The sequence below is a fragment of the Thamnophis elegans genome, chromosome 15 (assembly GCF_009769535.1).
Source record: "Thamnophis elegans isolate rThaEle1 chromosome 15, rThaEle1.pri, whole genome shotgun sequence".
In the NCBI taxonomy this organism is placed as follows: domain Eukaryota; kingdom Metazoa; phylum Chordata; class Lepidosauria; order Squamata; family Colubridae; genus Thamnophis; species Thamnophis elegans.
The window spans coordinates 2,884,306-2,901,929 of record NC_045555.1 but is presented as its reverse complement, the minus strand read 5'-3'; the positions used below and the strand labels follow the sequence as shown (position 1 = coordinate 2,901,929).

Genomic DNA, 17,624 nt, shown 5'->3' with positions numbered 1-17,624 from the left:
AAACATATGAAGAACGGTTGCAGGAACTGGGTATGTCTAGTTGAATGAAAAGAAGGAACAAGGGTGACATGATAGAAGTCTTCCAATATCTCAGGGGTTGCCCCAAAGAAGAGGGAGTCAAGCTATTCTCCAAGGCATCTGAGGGCAGGACAAGAAGCAATGGGTGGAAACTAATCAAGGAGAGAAGCAACTTAGAACTAAGGAGGAATTTCCTGACAGTTAGAACAATCAATCAGTGGAACAACTTGCCTCCAGAAGTTGTGAATGCCCCAACATCAGAAGTCTTTAAGAAGATGTTGGATAGCCATTTGTCTGAAATGGTATAGAGTTTCCTGCCTAGGCAGGGGTTTGGACTAGAAGACCTCCAAGGTCCCTTCCAACTCTGCTATTGTATTATTGTATCAATCTCATATGCACAGAATTGAAAAAACAAACATACACCAACAGAGGACAATGTGATAAAAATATTTTGGAATGCACCGAAATGGACAGGCTCACAAAAGAGCAAAAACACAAAGAGGAATCAGAGTACTACTTAGTATGGGTATAATTGACTAGGGGAAAGAGGAGAAAAAAACAGGATAGTAACAAAGAGAAGAAGAAAAATCAAGAAACTACAAAAGAAGTACAAAACTGCAGAATCAATAAGAGTGGGAAATGCAAGATAGATTGTACATGATATAAGAAATATGGGAGGATCAAATGTATATAGTACGTATGAAATATGAGGTATAAAATATGGATATAGATATGGATATAGTTATATAAGGTACGTATGTATTGATAAAGGTAACACAATGGACATGTAAAAGATGTAAAATGTGCTGCAAAAACAATATGATTGTATAAATAAAATTAAAAAAAAACTTTTTAAAAAAAGAACAAGCTGACCTGTGATGAAATAAAAACCGATTGACGGTTAAGAGCAAATAATTTTTGGGCAGTGGTCCGAGAAAACACACAGACACCTTTATGCAGTCACGAGAAGTTGGGTTTAGCGTTTATCTTCCCCGTGAAAAGGTTTATTTAAAACAAAACAGGTTTAGCCTACTATACGAACCCGGTTTCCACCTTCCTCTTTATGCACCTGCATCGATTCGGGATTTGTTTTATTTAAACAGATGGCTACTCCTCCGAGGACATTGTCTACCACTGGTGTGAGAACCAAAAGGAAATTCACGGCTTGGATAAGCTGCAGCTTGCTCAGTTCACCATTATCAACTACAGATTCACTACGGAACTTATGAACTTCAAATCGGGTAAGTAAAATAATTGCCATTACTTAAAGGCTGGGTAGTTATTGACTAGCGCTGTGGTGGCCAAACTACGCCATGCGTGCCCGAAGTGGCACACAGAGCCATGTCGCCTGGAATGTGCAGCGTCGCTGTTCCTCTTCCGGGTTTCTGGCACGCACATGCGCACGACGATCAGCCTGCCTTCGTGCATGCAGCTGTGCTGGAAAGTGGAAGAACTGGCCTTCCATTTTCCGGCTGATCATCTTGGGTGCATGCGTGCCAGTAAGCGGAACATTAGTTGGCCAGCATGCATGTGCAGTGCGCATGCTGGAAACTGGAAGTTCATTTTGCAGCACCCGCATCCCCCCCTGGGCACCTCCTCTCCCGGGTTGCGGCCCAGCGCATGCTCCCTTTTTGGCGCTCGGTGTCGAATAGGTTCTCCATCACTGGACTAGCATATTTACTAAGGAGACAGGAAACTAGCCGGGTTGAACAAGCCACTAGGCCCGACGCACCAGGATGGGTAAAATGGCATTTTAAAAGATAAGTCTCGGGCTTTAAAACACAGGGCTCGTTCAGGATGCTAAGTAAGTTTTAATCGTGGTTTGCTCTTTATACGGCTAAACTCACACAACGTAACACGTAGCTAGGAGCAACAGTTCACAAAGTGAAAACTGGAGCTTCACACTGGTAAGCTATGAGGCGGCTTGAGGAGGCCTAATTTTTTTTTTCCTATCATGGTTTGTAATCCACGGTTCATGGGTGCAAGTGTTGGTGAACCCCCACTGATGATAATCAACCATGATTTAGTGTGGCATGCGGGTTCTCTGTTTAAAAGTGAAGCATTAAACAAGAATAGAATAACAGAGTTGGAAGGGACCTTGGAGGTCTTCTAGTTCTAACCCCCTGCTTAGGCAGGAAACTCTACACCACTTCAGACAAATGGATACCCAACCTTTTCTTAAAGACTTCCAGTGTTGGGGCATTCACAACTTCTGGAGGCAAGTTCTGTTCCACTGATTAATTGTTCTCGCTGTCAGGAAATTTCTCCTCAGTTCTACGTTGCTTCTCTCCTTCATTAGATTCCACCCATTGTTTTTTGCCCTGCCCTCAGGTGCTTTGGAAATTAGCTTGACTCCCTCTTCTTTGGGGCAGCCCGTGAGATATTGGAAGACTGCTATCTTGTCTCCCCTAGTCCTTCTTTTCATAGACATACCCAGTTCCTGCAACCGTTCTTCGTATGTTTCAGCCTCCAGTCCCCTAATTCTCTTTGTTGCTCTTCTCTGCACTCTTTCCAGAGTCTCCGCATCTTCTTTACATTGTGGCAACAAAAACTGGAAGCCGTATTCCAAGTGTGGCCTTCCCAAGGCCTTATAAAGTGGTATCAACACTTCACGTGATCTTGATTCTATCCCTCTGTTGATGCAGCCTAGAACTGTGTCGGCTTTTTTGGCAGCTGCTGTCCACGGCTGGCTCCTATTTAAATGGTTGTCCACTAGGACTCCAAGATCCCTTCTCACAGTTACTACTATTGAGCAAGGTGCCACCTATACTGTACCTGTGCAGAGTTATGGAAACTTCACCAGCAGCTTTATTTTTCCGTTAACCATATGGGGAAAGAAGTGCAAGAGCAACAAAACTGGGTGGGAAAAAAACAAAGGGAATAATGGGAGCAGGATATAAGGACAACCCTCCCCCCAAAAAAAGACTTTAAAAAATACTCTCCATTTTGCAGCGGGACGGTTCCCCCGTCTGAGTCTCCATTTCCACCTGAGGCGGAATCGAGGGGTCTACATCATCCAGTCCTACGTGCCTTCCATCCTCTTGGTGGCCATGTCCTGGGTCTCTTTTTGGATCAGCCAGTCAGCTGTACCTGCACGGGTCTCCCTAGGTAAAGAGAGGACTCCACCTGGTTTTGACAAAGCCCTTTGGAGCCGGGGTGGCGCATTGAATAGAGTGCTGGATAAGGATTGTGGAGGATTTAATTGAAATTTTGAGCTCACCTGCCTCACAGATTTGTTGGGAGAAGGAGGAGGAGGAGGAGGAGGAGGAGGAGGAGGAGGGTGATGTGTGTGTTATCTTAAGCTCCTGAGAATCCAAGGTTGAAAAAGCAAGTAAGTAATTTTCTGTCAAGGGAGGGGGTGGCTCAGGGGCTAAGACGCTGAGCTTGTCAATCAGAAAGGTCGGCAGTTCGGAGGTTCAAATCCTTAGTGCTGCCTAATGGAGTGAGCTCCCGTGACTTGTCCCAGCTTCTGCCAACCTAGCAGTTCGAAAGCACGTAAAAAATGCAAGTAGGAAAAATAGAAACCACCTTTGGTGGGAAGGGAACAGCATTCCATGCACTCTTCGGCATTGAGTCTTGCACGGAGACGTCTTCGGACAGCGCTGGCTCTTCGGCTTTGAAACAGAGATGAGCACCGCCCCCCCAGAGTCGGGAACGACTAACACACATGTGCGAGGGGAACCTTTGTCTTTACCTAATTTTCTGTCTCCTTAGACTAGTGTTAGTCATAAGTAGATCAAAGATGGGGGGGGGGGGTAGAAATCATGCAAAGACATCCTTAGCTAACTTCGCTGTGCTTCTAACATAATAAAAAAATAATAATTCTGAGCCAAGTTGGTTAAATAAATAAATTGAGGTGGTTGAACTCAGACAAAACATCCCTGTATAAGTCAGATGGTTAGTCCATCTAGATCAACATGCAAGCCAGTTGGTTCTACCCATTTTAATTGTTCGGGGAGGAGGAAAAACTTTGACTTTTAATTAGGTGAAAACCGCAGGAAACTTCAGAGTCAGTTTTCCCCAGAACTGTGCCAATCTATATATATGTAAGAGCCAAATACCACTCACTCATCACGGAATCTCCAGAACCGTAAAGCCTACAAACTTGGAAGTTTGTCACGTATGTTCCTCTTGGCTTCTAGGTCCTTGCTAAGAAGGGATATTTTGAAACGACCATCAGTTCATTAGTATTTCTTATATATTAATTAACATGCTCTGATGCTAAGGCGTTCTACTCCCCCTCCCCACCTGAAAAGAACTCTGTTCCAACTGCCAGTTGCCTCACATTCCGTTCAAACTGGCAAACGTTCCAGTCCTTTACTCAGAGCAGTCTGGGGTACTTACAGTACTAAACATCAGTACCTCACCAAAATGTCTACGCCTTCCACCCATGGAACTGCTTCTGGACTCAAGGTGGCGGGAGCAATATACTCTTATGTGTTTCAATCACTGACCACCACTAGGCCAATGGATTGAACCAGATTTCTCCTGCATTGCCCGATCACATAGTTTTGTCGCAAAGCGCGGGTCTCCAGCTAGTATGATCTATCCAAATAAAACTATTCTTTGAGGAATCTACCTGCCTAGGAGTTTTGTTCACCATGGGTGTTTTGACTTGGAACCCTGATATTGGCGTAAATAAAATTCTTAGACTCTAAGTGGAAAGGCCTCTGTGTTATATTTTTTGGGGGGATATGCTCCCCCTAGGCGCTAATTTTTTTTTTTTTTGGTTTCTTTCTTATAGGCATAACCACAGTTCTTACCATGACCACCCTGATGGTGAGCGCTCGTTCTTCCCTTCCTAGGGCTTCGGCCATAAAAGCGTTGGACGTCTACTTCTGGATCTGTTACGTCTTCGTCTTCGCTGCACTGGTGGAGTACGCCTTTGCCCATTTCAATGCCGACTATATGAAAAAGCAGAAAGACAAACTGAAGACCAACAGGCAGGCAGAAGAGGTCAGTATAACGTCTGGCTAAGACCCGTTTCTTAGCTTGGATGGGGCCCAAAGCTAGCTTTTGATGGCATTCATGTGTTTTATTGGATTCATCTTATTGGTGCAACTGACTCTAAAAGTTCTCGTGGCTTTCACCCAATTAAAAGTTTTCCCTTTCCCTCCCCCCCGGGTCACTGGTTACACTGTCCAATCCAGTTGCTGGTTGGTTGCTTGGTTACTTTGCTCCTCCTCTGGCCAGCCACCTGTGAGAATGTCCTTTGTTCCCACAGGAAAATCTTACTGTTTTGGCTACTGTTCTGACCTAGGCTTCCTTAGAAAGCAAAAAGCAAAGTCTTGGCCCCTGCAAAACCTTTTTTATTTACATGACTGTGAATTCCTTTCATTCACAGTCAGAAAGGCTTAGCAAACAGTCTTTCAGAGGAATGCTTATATACACACACCTTATCTCGTTTGGAACATTGCCAGATAACTAGTTCCCAACTGCAGGGCAAGGCAAACTTGGCATAGAGTGTCTTATAATTACAAACAAAACTTTTCTCTTGACATAGTCGAATGACCGAATTGTTTCCTGCAAAAGCCAACTCCCCATTTGGGTTTCCTATGGGAGGGGCCAATCACTTCCAAGGTGTGGCTTTATTCTTAAATCGACCCTGCTTTCTTAGTTGTTCTTGTCTTCCGGCAGCTCTGCGCATGCACACACTGGGAACAGGCTCCAGCTGTTCCTCTGCCTCGCTGCTGTCTAGCTCCCTCTCTGCCTCCGACGCAGAGCCCTCGTCTGAGCTTTCCCCAGCCCCCAGGACTGGCCCATGTTCCCCCCCAACCTCCTCACTGTCCGACTCTGCTGCCAGCTCCTCAGGCCACTGGCAGACCACAACAGCTACAAACCCCCATCCAACTATTCCCCCCCCCTCCAGCCAGATTCATCCAGGGTTGACACTTGGTTAGGAAGGGTTTATAAATCCAGCCATCTTGGCTTAGGCAACAAACCCACAACTTTCTTTCTGTAACAGTTTGCAAAAGCTATTTATGCCACCAGGGTAGTCCAGGTCTATTTTTGTAGGCCAGAATGTCTGGATTACCCAGGTTGGGGGGTGGGGGGGGAAACTGGGCCTCCGGTTGACCATCTTCCCAATTTTTACCTGCCCTCTTTCCCCTTTCAGGTCAATGTGAAAAATGCGATTGTTATGTTTTCTCTTTCGATTGCTGGAGTCAACCAGGAGCTGGCCACGTCCAGCAGGCCGCGTCGAAGGCCCCGGCACCTGTCTGGCTCGTACAGCTCAGCTGAAGTAGAAACGGGGGACACCAAGAAAGGGGGGGCACCAAAGCCCAGAAGAGGCCTAAAGTCTCTCTTCAAACCCATCGATGCCGACACCATCGACATCTATGCCAGGGCGGTTTTCCCAGCGGCCTTTGCTGCAGTCAACGTCATCTATTGGGTGGCCTACACCATGTGAGGACCCCAAAGGGCATCCAGACGTTCCTTCGCCCTTCCCTGCAGGAGCTTGAGGACAATCGAGAGGACGCCCCACGAGGGGAGCCGAGCTCGGGAAGTGCTTTTTCAGCACAGCTGTTCCAGAGCCGAACTATTCTTTTGCACGCACAGATGTTTGTTTCATTTGCCTCTTCCATCCCCAAGGGGAGGAAGAAGTTGTGTTGACAACGAAGGCAAAGGAAGAACGGCTCACTTTATCATCTGATTTTGTTTCACTTTCTTGGCGAACCCAAATGACAGTGTTTCCCCCCCACCCAAGGAAGGCACAAACAGCTCTGCCAAGATTTGACCAGCCTCTAAGCAATGTCTCTCGTTTCTCCATTAACTGTGCCAAGTTCTGGATTAAGACCATTTGGAGCATCCGAAATATCAGGAATATATCTGAAATAATTTGTTGTGAAAGTAGGACACAATTTCTTGTGAGAAATTTATTATCTGGGCAATAATTCAGCTGGGACATCACGGGCGGGATGAAATGAAACGAGCAATTTTTTTTTTTTTAGTTGTCTGGAGCAGCTGCTCTTGATTTTAAAGCTTTTGACAATTTTCAGGTTTCAACTACTCAAAGATGGGCTGGTTGAGATTTTGCAGAATTTCTCTTTTATTTATTTTTTATCTGCGGCATTACCACACTCCTTCTCCTCCTTGGCTGCAAAGTTCGCCATAGCAGTCATGGCATGATCATTTATATTTGGTAATTTTTGAAATGATTTCCTTACCTTTTAATTATTTATTCTAGGCCGCTTTCGGATTTGGACAGGGAAGATAATGTTCCCAATTTGGGTCTTCGTAATTTTTAATGTACCTTTTGTTTTCGCACAAAGGATTTAGAACAAACCTAACAGAATATGAAACAGGCTTGCAGCAAAACTGTGGGGTTTTTTTTTTTTTTTTTTTGCTGAAATGTAGCTCACTGCAAGAACCAAAACCCTAACAATTCTTTTAAAAATGTAAAACAATGTGTCGCTCATTTTTAAATAAGCCATGCTAACAAGTCATTTGAATCTTATTAATAACCCAAGTAATCTTTCTTTTTCCTGGAGATATGTAAGGATGCCTGCGTTTTCCAGCCTGAATGCCTTAACAAATAGGCAGAAATACCAATGTTGTTTCAAAAGCATTTGTTTTGCAATTGGGAGTTCCTTAAGCTTATTATTATTATCATTATTAATTTGCAACAATTTGCACACACTTTCCTTTAATAGCAAACAGATGCAGTTGACATAGAAATGTACACATGAAAGGTTATATAATACCATATACACATACACAAATACTGGATGGATGGATGGACAGATAGATTAGATAGATAGATAGATAGATAGATAGATAGATAGATAGATAGATGATAGATAGACAGACAGACACACAGACAGACAGACACAGATGATAAATAGATGATAGTAGATACACAAATACTGGATGGATGATGGATGGATGGATGGATGGATGGATGGATGGACAGATAGATACAGTCGATAGATAGATAGATAGATAGATAGATAGATAGATAGATAGATAGAGATGATAGAGATAGATAGACAGATGATAAATAGACAATAGTAGATAGATATAGATAGATAGATAGATAGATAGATAGATAGATAGATAGATAGATAGACAGACAGACACAGACAGATAGAAGATTAGATAGATAGATAGATAGATAGATAGATAGATAGATAGATAGATAGATAGTAGACAGATGATAGATAGATGATAAATAGAAGATAGTAGATAGATGATAGATAGATGATAGATAGATAGATAGATAGATAGATAGATAGATAGATAGATAGATGATAGATAAATAGAAGATTGTAGATAGATGATAGATAGATGATAGATAGATAGATAGATAGATAGATAGATAGATAGATAGATGATAGATAGATAGATGGTACGATGGCTTGCGTATGCAAGGGAAGGTCTATATAAAAATGATGTCAAGAGAAGGAGGAAACATACATGAATATTATTACAATATTTTACAGTGAATTTTTAGACAGTGGAAGAAGACACAAGTCTTTTGATCAGCTGAAAAAGAAGCAGAGCCAGCTAGAAAAATACAAAATTATCTGCATCGGTATCAAAGGCCTTGGCAAGGGAGCCTAGGTGCTAACCTAGTTTGACAAAACCAGATCAGATCAACCAGTCAATCAGAAGAGAGCTGAAAGGGACCTTGGGCGAGGGGGGGGGGGCGTTCTTCTAGTCCAACCCCCTCCTCAAGCAGGAGATCATTTCAAACAAGTGACTGTCCAGTTTTTTCTTAACTATCCCCAGTGATGAAGCACCCACTGGTTAATTTCTCTGTCTGGAAGTTTCTCCTCAATTCCAGGTGGCTACTCTCCTGGATTTAGTTTCCATCTGTTGTTTCTTGTCTTTGCCTTCTGGTGCTTTGGAAAATAAACTGAGCCCCCTTTTCTCTGGGGCTGCCCCTCAAATACTGGAATACTGCTATCGTGTCCCCCTCTAATCCATTTTTCCCCTAGACTAGCCCAAATCCCAAATCCTGCAACCGTTCTTCATATCTTTTAATCTCTGGGCCTTTAATCAATTTAGTTCAGGGGTGGGTTCCTGCCAGTTCTAACCTCTTCCAAATCTACCGTGCCAGTTAGAACCGGTTCCAGCTCCCTCCCCCCGCCCATCTGCACCACACTTGCCCCGCCCACCGCTCACTGATTGGCTGGCTCACCAATCGCCCCGCCCGCCTCTAAACCTTAAAGTCTTAAAACTGTCAAGTTTGAACACCCCCCGTTTTTTTTTTTTCCCTAAAGGGTTAGGAGTGCAAGGGTCTTGTAACTTGACAGCTTTAAGACTTGCACACTTCAATGCCAGAGTTCCTGAGCCAACATGACTGGAGGAGGAATTCAGGGAGTTGAAGTCCACAAGTCTTACAGCTGGCAAGTTTGAACACCCCTGGGGATTTTTTTTCTAAAGGGTTAGGGGTGCGAGGGTCTTGTAACTTGACAGCTTTAAGACTTGCACACTTCAATGCCAGAGTTCCTGAGCCAACATGACTGGAGGAGGAATTCTGGGAGTTGAAGTCCACAAGTCTTACAGCTGGCAAGTTTGAACACCCCTGGGGATTTTTTTCTAAAGGGTTAGGGGTGCAAGGGTCTTGTAACTTGACAGCTTTAAGACTTGCACACTTCAATGCCAGAGTTCCTGAGCCAACATGACTGGAGGAGGAATTCTGGGAGTTGAAGTCCACAAGTCTTACAGCTGGCAAGTTTGAACACCCCTGGGGATTTTTTTTCTAAAGGATTAGGGGTGCAAGGGTCTTGTAACTTGACAGCTTTAAGACTTGCACACTTCAATCCCAGAGTTCCTGAGCCAACACTGGGATTTTTTCCCCTAAAGGGTTAGGGGTGCGAGGGTCTTGTAACTTGACAGCTTTAAGACTTGCACACTTCAATGCCAGAGTTCCTGAGCCAACATGATTGGAGGAGGAATTCTGGGAGTTGAAGTCCACAAGTCTTAAAGCTGTCAAGTTTGAACACGCCTGGGGTTTTATTTTCTAAAGGGTTAGGGGTGCAAGGGTCTTGTAACTTGACAGCTTTAAGACTTGCGTGCTTCAAATGCCAGAGTTTCTGAGCATTTGGTTGCTAAGCAAGAGTGTTGTTGAGTTTCACCACATTTTACAAGTTGGCCACGCCCACCCAGTCACATGACTGCCAAGCCCCTCCCACTCAGTCACATGGCCGACAAGCCACTCCTACCCAGTCACATGGCTGGCAAGCCACTCCCACAAAGCAGGCCACACCTACAGAAGAGGTTCTAAAATTTTTTGAAACCCACCACTGATTTAGTTGCTCTTCGCTGCACTTTTTCCAAAGTCTCTACATCTTTTTTTCTGTAATGCGTAATTACAAAGAATCTGGAGACTAAAACATATGAAGAACGGTTTGCGGTGACCAAAACTGGATGCAGTATTCCAGGTGTGGCCTTACTAAGGCTTTATAAAGCAACACGGAGAGATTCAACCTGGAAATAAGGAGAAATTTCCTGACAGTGAGAACAATTAACCAGTGGAACTGCTTGCCACCAGATGTTGTGTGTGCTCCATCACTGGAGGTTTTTAAGAAGAGACTGGACAGCCACTTATCTGAAATAAGTCTAATGAAGCTAGTCTAGCTAGACTAGTGAAGAGAAGGACCAGGGGGAGACAGGAGAGCATCTTTCAATATTTGAGGGGCTGGCACAGAGAGGGGCGGGGGATCAAGCTATTTTCCAAGGCACCGGAAGGCCAGAGAAGGAATAATAATGGATGGAAACTGAACAAGGAGAGATTCAACCTGGAAATAAGGAGGAATTTTCTGACAGTGAGAACCATGGAGCAGAAGTTGCCTTTTCAGAGGTTGTGGGAACTTCATCCCTGGAGGCTTTCAAGAAGAGGCTGGACTGCCGTCTGTCAGAAATGGTGTAGGGTCTCCTGCTTGGACCTACAAGGTCCCTTCCAACTCTGTTAAACTGTTAGTTCTAACACTTCACGTGGTGTGCCCAACTTCCTTTTCTGCTCCGGGTAAAAGAACAAAAAACGGGATTGAGGTTTGCCACGAAGGGGACGGTGGTATAGTTGAATTACGCATCGTTGTATTTGGGAAGAGGAAAAAAAATGGGAGATGAGAGGAAAGTCGGCTGGCTGAAGCTGCTGCAAGATGGCCCTTGAAAAGAGTCCCTCTTTGGTTCTTAAAGGGAATTGTTTTCCGCTAGCAGATAATGAACTTTAAAAATATATATATTAGTGCCGTTCCAGTAAGTCTCCTTCTATCAGGAGCAACTAACTCTATTCAGTCCTCGAAGTGCTTACAGCTAATAGCTTCTGTTGTTAGGCAAAGGAATTGAAAGATTTTTTTTTTACTGTGTGTTAGAAGCAGGAATTCCCTCCCTCCCTCGCACCCTGTCGTTTGCCTTTTCTCTGTGCCAGCACAATTAAATAGAGTTGGGAAGGGATTAATGGACCCTCCCCAAAGATTACACAGAGGATGCAAGTTGGGGCCAGCCAGCCATGCTCTGATTGTTTATTCTGCTCTTCCCCTTTTTTTCTGTTGCATTTTTCTTCTGTCTCTTGCAATCAGAGACTGCTGATTAGTGGACCAGTTTTACTGAATCAGGTTATTTCCTTAAACCTGGTTACTGAATCAGCCCACTTTTTTTTTTAAACCTCCTCCTCGAAACGCCACAGGGCAGTGATAAGGGAACGTTTTCGGCACCAAGTGCCCACACCGGAACGCACATGCATTGCATGGGCATGTGTGTGCGCCGGAAACCCAAAGACTAAGCTATCTGGTGTGCATGCATGTGCTGGACAGCTTGTCTTTGGGGTTCTGGCATGTGCGTGCTGAAGGTCAGCTGGCCGGTGTGCGCATGCCTGTTTTTTGGGCCAGTTTTCCGGGCCATTTTCCAGGTGTTTTTGGTTTGTTTTCAGGCCATTTTTGGGCTGTTTGGAGGCTGTTTTCAGACCTTTTCTGGGCCATTTTCAGGCTGTTTTTGGCCCCATAAATGGCCCTAAAACAGCCCAAAATATGGCCTGGAAATGGCCTGGAAAATGACCCAGAAAACAGCCTGGAAAACCGACCCACAAATGGCCTGAAAACAGCCTGGAGAAAGGCCCGAAAATGCCCCCCAAAACCTGTGTTTTAGTCACTTTTGGTCTGTTTTCAGGCCATTTTCTGGTTCTCCAATGCTTGGGAAGATCAGCGGGCCATCGCACCGGAAGCTAGAAGAGCAGCTGGTGATGCCCAGAGAGAGGTCTCTGCATGCCACCTCTGGCACATGCCATTTAAAACCCCGCCCTGGCTTAGATGTGTGACCCTAATCAACGAATGAGTAGAGGGTACCACTGCTAAGCCACCACGTGGCTTGATCTGAGTTTGGCATGATGTATGGAGGTCTTGTATTACATTTTGCAACTCCGAGCATAGGAGCACATCTCTGAATTTTCCTGGGAGTTAGAACAATTAATCCAGAAGTTGTGGGTGCCCCAACACTGGCTCTTAAGAAGAGACTGGGCAACCATCTGTCTGAAACGGTATAGGGTTTCCTGCTTGAGCAGGGGGTTGGACTAGAAGACCTCCAGGGTCCCTGTTGTTCCATTATTCCGCTTCCTTTCGATGTCATTATTTGCCTATTGTCATTCGCCTATCTCTTTTACTGGAGTCCTGATACTGAAGGAATATTAGAAGTGGCAGGAAAGCCTGTTAGATTGCTGAATAATACATGTCAAAGACTGTAATTTATGTGTTGCACTGAAAGCGTTTGGTAATTCCTCACCCACACTCCCGTTCTTGAAAAGAATTTAAGAAAAAGCTAATGGGAATACAGTACATGACAGCACATATATACTGTATATCTCAAGGATTTAATTTAAAAAAAAACAGTGTAAAATAACATCACAGGAGACCTTTCTGTTTTAGGTAGTTTCCCCCCTCCTTTTTTTTCTTTTTCTTTTTTCTTTCCCCACCTCAAAAGAAGCATACCTTGGATTTTCGTGTCATTCGAGTCTTTATTTAGTCACAAGAAAACCGGCTTGTTTTGACTCTTGAGTGGATCCCGCAGAACTGTGCTTGAAAGGACAGGCAGTCTGTTGATGCTAAATGGAGAGAAGACAATTTTCTTCCCCTCACTCGCACACCATCTGTTGTAGCTACTGTGGGAGGTGGGGAAAACTGTATCTTGTGGCATTTGTAAGAGGCCCAACAGCCAGTGAGATTAAGCAAAGACAGTTGGCCCAACTGAGAACAAGCTGTAAGACATCTGCTGGGGTAGCATGCTTCTCCACCAGAAGTATGCTAGTGCCCTCAGTCTGCCTAAGACACCCTGCATTTTATACGTTTTAAAATGCTGGGGAGCAGCACTGAAAGGCTCAACATTTGAGATCCATTTGCGGGCTTTATTTCTCCTCTTTAGTTTTTCAAGGTTGCAATTTTGTCAAGCCGTCTCAGCACCCTTTTCCGAAAGCTTTCCGGAACACTTATGCCTTTTAATAAACATTTGTTAAGTCGGAAAAGATGCTCCTAGACACCTCCTGATGTTTTGCTATCGTAGAGTAACACAGCTCTTCCCCCCCTACCGTGCTGATTTCAGTTTCTCAAGTCCTTCAGTTATAAATTTGGTCGCTCACACAAGTTGGTTGGCTAGCAGCCTGTACTAAAACCCATCCATATTTTTAATATTGTAAGAGCCAAGGTGGCGCAGTGGTTAGGGTGCAGTACTGCAGGCCACTTCAGCTGACTGCTATCTGCAGTTCAGCGGTTCAAATCTCACTGGCTCAAGGTTGACTCAGCCTTCCATCCTTCCGAGGTGGGTGAAATGAGGACCCAGACTGTGGGGGCGATATGCTGACTCTGTAAACCACTTAGAGAGGGCTGAAAGCTCTATGAAGCGGTATATAAGTCTAACTGCTACTGCTATTGCTAATATACCGTATTTTTCAGAGTATAAGACGGACCTTCCCCCCCCCCCTAAAAGAGCATGAAAATGTTGGTGCATCTTATACACCGAATACAGCCATTTTTGGCCTCCCGAAGCCCTGCCCCCACATCCCATTTTTGCAAAAATGTTTTGCATTTTTCGCAAAAACAGAGACATGTTTGCCTTTCCCCAGCCCCCAGAAGCACTCTGCAGGCTTCAGCAGGGTTGGGGGAAGGCAAAAATGCCACTGTTTTTACGAAAAATGGGTGAAAATGGAGGCGTTTTTGCCTTCCCCCAGCTCCCAGGAGCACTCTGCAGGCTTCAGCAGGGCTGCGGAAAGCAAAAATGGCCCGTTTTTTGCAAAAAATGGCCCATTTTTTGCAAAAATGTGGGCATTTTTGCCTTTCCCCAGCCCTGCTGAAGCCTGCAGAGTGCTCCTGGGGGCTGGGGAGGACAAAAACATTTTTTTCTTACTTACCTCTTCGAAATCTTGGTGCGTCTTATACACAGGTGCATCTTATAGTCCGAAAAATATGGGTATGTACATATTTTTGTATGCAGCTCACCCTAACCTAATTTTCTCAACTGTGACATTTTGTGCAGCAGTCCTCACTCCAATATAGGTTGCTTTTTTTGTAGTGAATTGCTTTATAAATATAAGAAAACTGAATTTTGGAGAATGTCTTTGATTTGTACGTTATTTCAAACTTTGAAAGTAATTACTATCATCATGAAATCTGAACATATCTTCAAACGTGAATTAAACAAATACCTACCCTGTCCTTTTTTTAAGAGGCCAAATTCCAGTTTGATGGAACCTGTAGAGACATTTCCTGGACTCAATTAATTCCTGCAAGATAAGGCATTGTTTCCATTAGTGCATTAAATGATTGTAGCTCACCTGAGTTTCTCATATATATATAAGAGCTGAACTGACAATACTTTAACCTTTCTCTAATTGGAGAAAAAATAGTTTTCTTCCTGTAAGTGTTAAACATAGATGTGGTCTATATTAAGAAGCAGCTAAATAATATCTATGTGCTATCTATCATACTTAGTTGCAATGGAATTACCATGGAGATCAGAAATTTTTCATGCATCGTTAGTCTGTGGTCTCTATGCCAGGCTGGCTCACATCCAGTTTTTGGTACACTAAGTGTGAACCTGGTCCCTGTACTTTCTGTCCACAGTACCATTGACCTTCAAATTTGCAAATCTTTCTCTGCTTTAAAAAAAACAAACCAGGACATCCTTTTTTCCAAAATACTAAAATGTTAAATAATTAATCATATGACCAACACCGGCCCTTCTACCTAGATTAGGTAGTCCTCAACTTACAACAATTCATTTAGTGACCATTCAAAGTTACGACGTCACTGAAAAAAAGTGACTTATATGACCATTTTTCAAAGTTACAACCTTTGTAGCATCCCCATGATCACATGGTCAAAATTCAGATGCTTGGCAACTGGTTCATACTTATGACCACAACTCTGTCCCAAGGTTGTGTAATCACTTTTTGCAAACTTTTGACAAACAAACTCAATGGAGAAGCCAGATTTACTTAACAATCAGGTTTCCAACTTATCACCTGCAGTGATCCACTTAATGACTGTACAAGACAGGCTGTAAAATGGGGCAAAACCTGCTTAACAAATGTTTCACAGAAATTTTCGGCTCAAGCAATATAGCAATATAATTCTTTATTGGCCAAATGTGATTGGACACACAAGGAATTTGTCTTTGGTGCGTATGCTCTCAGTATACATAAAAGAAAAGATACATTCATCAAGAATCATAAGATACAACACTTAATGATAGTCATAGAGTACAAGTAAGCAATTAAATCATACTATGAAACAATCGATATAAATCATAAGGATACAAGCAACAAAATTACAGTCCTGCAGTCATAAGTGGGAGGAGATGGGGGTTAGGAACGATGAGAAGACTAATTGGAATAGTAATTTAGCCTTAGTGAATAGTTTGACAGTGTTGAGGAAACTATTTGTTTAGCTGAGTGATGATGTTCGGGAAAAAACTGTTCTTGTGTCTAGTTGTCTTGGTGTGCAGTGCCCTATAGCGTCGTTTTGAGGGTAGGAGTTGAAACAATTTATGTCCAGGATGTGAGGGGTCTGTAAAAATTTTCACAGTCCTCTTTTTGACTCATGCAGTGTACGGGTCCTCAATAGAAGGCAGGTTGGTAGTAATTGTTTTTTCTGCAGTTCTAATTATCCTCTGAAGTCTGTTTCTGTCTTATTGGGTTGCGGAGCCAAACCAGACAGTTATAGAGATGCAGATAATTGCGGTCGTAAGTTGAGAACTACCTGTACCTCATATTTTCACTAGGACAAAACCCGATTCCAACCTCTGCTACTATGAAGGTTTAATGTCTACTATTTACAAATACAGAGGTATTCTCTTAGAAAATGATGAATACTATTGCCCGAAGGCCACTTACATTTCTCTTATCTTTTGTTTTTTTTCGTAATAGCCTCTGAAATTCAAAAACAGAATTGAATCAGATGATTGGCTGAAACAATTTTCCCCACTAAAATTTAGCTAATGTTCTCTTGCCCTCTGCTGGAAGAAAACAATACCATATATGTTCCTTGTATACAGAAATCTGAGATTGTGTTTGGCCTAAAATAAAACAACAGACTACGTTTTTGTAGCTCATACCGTGGAACTTTACTTTTGAAGATACCTTAAGACGACTTTCTGTTATTGTAAGAGTATGAACAGGCTTGCACATTGCCTTAGAAGTTAATACATCTACCTAATATGTAAGCAGCCCAGGTTTGAATCCCAGAAAGGTATGATTAGCTGATGAGAGCTAAATAGCTCGAAATAAATCTATGCTAGTTTCCCTTTATTTCTGACGGTAAATATAAATTCAACACAAAAATAGTTTGTCGCAAAAGTGACTGCCTGCGAAGGCTCCTGGATTGGGGCTGAAAGGCGAAAGTGGAAGCAATATGCTCCCTACCGTATTTGGGGTAGATAGAAAAAACACCTGACTTGCACATTGTGCTAAACCATGGTTTGCTTATAAGCCACACTGATTGTGTTGACATATGGTTGGGATTAAAGAAGGCAATGCTAAACTGTGATTGGCTGATTTATGGCCCAGTGTGCAAATCCAGATAAGTTTTATAACGTTTCAACATGTTGCATGAACTTGAGTCATTGAATTACTTCAGTGAACCATAGTTCATGCCTTATACCTGTTGCAAACAATCCTTTGCTAAAACTGAAGAGAAAATTTTATTTCACATGGTTCTATTTTGATACCTCCAATTCTCTTATAAGCGTACAAAGAAAACAGAAAACAGAAGTTAACCCTGAACCCTGCAACTTTATGAAGGAAAAGAAAATATAAAATATATTAAAAGAGATTTGTTTTTGTTTTTAAAGTCAAATTTTAGGATTACAGGTTGTCCTCGACTTACAAACGCTCACTAGTCACTGTTCAAAGTTACAACAGCACTGAAAAAAAGTGACTTGTGACCGCTTTTCACACTTATGACTATTGCAGAAACCCCCCCAGGGTCATGTGATCAAAATTCAGAATGCTTGGCCACTGATTCATACTTACGACCGTTGCTGGTCACGTGATTCTACCAAGCAAAGTCAACGGGGGAAACCAGATACGCTTAACAGCCATGTTGCTAATTGAAGAACTGCAGCGATTCACTTAACGACGACGGCAAGAAAGGTGGTAAAATGGGGCAAAACTCAAA

At 43.1% G+C, this 17,624-nt stretch overlaps 1 protein-coding gene and 1 long non-coding RNA gene across 2 annotated transcripts in view; one reads left to right on the top strand and one right to left on the bottom strand.

The window, feature by feature from the left end:
- The window catches only part of GABRD (gamma-aminobutyric acid type A receptor subunit delta), a 19,386-nt gene extending 12,959 nt beyond the window's left edge, over positions 1 to 6,427 (top strand). The window contains exons 6-9 of the mRNA XM_032232270.1: positions 1,122 to 1,259; positions 2,971 to 3,126; positions 4,763 to 4,974; positions 6,134 to 6,427. Coding sequence (XP_032088161.1) covers positions 1,122 to 1,259; positions 2,971 to 3,126; positions 4,763 to 4,974; positions 6,134 to 6,427 — 800 coding nt within the window. The remainder of the gene's footprint in view (positions 1 to 1,121; positions 1,260 to 2,970; positions 3,127 to 4,762; positions 4,975 to 6,133) is intronic.
- LOC116518754 lies at positions 4,837 to 17,624 on the bottom strand. Its single transcript, XR_004256574.1, has 5 exons — positions 17,480 to 17,624; positions 16,343 to 16,378; positions 14,658 to 14,731; positions 12,948 to 13,060; positions 4,837 to 4,922 (listed from the first exon to the last, which is right to left on the bottom strand). It is a non-coding gene; the product is annotated as an uncharacterized LOC116518754 (long non-coding RNA).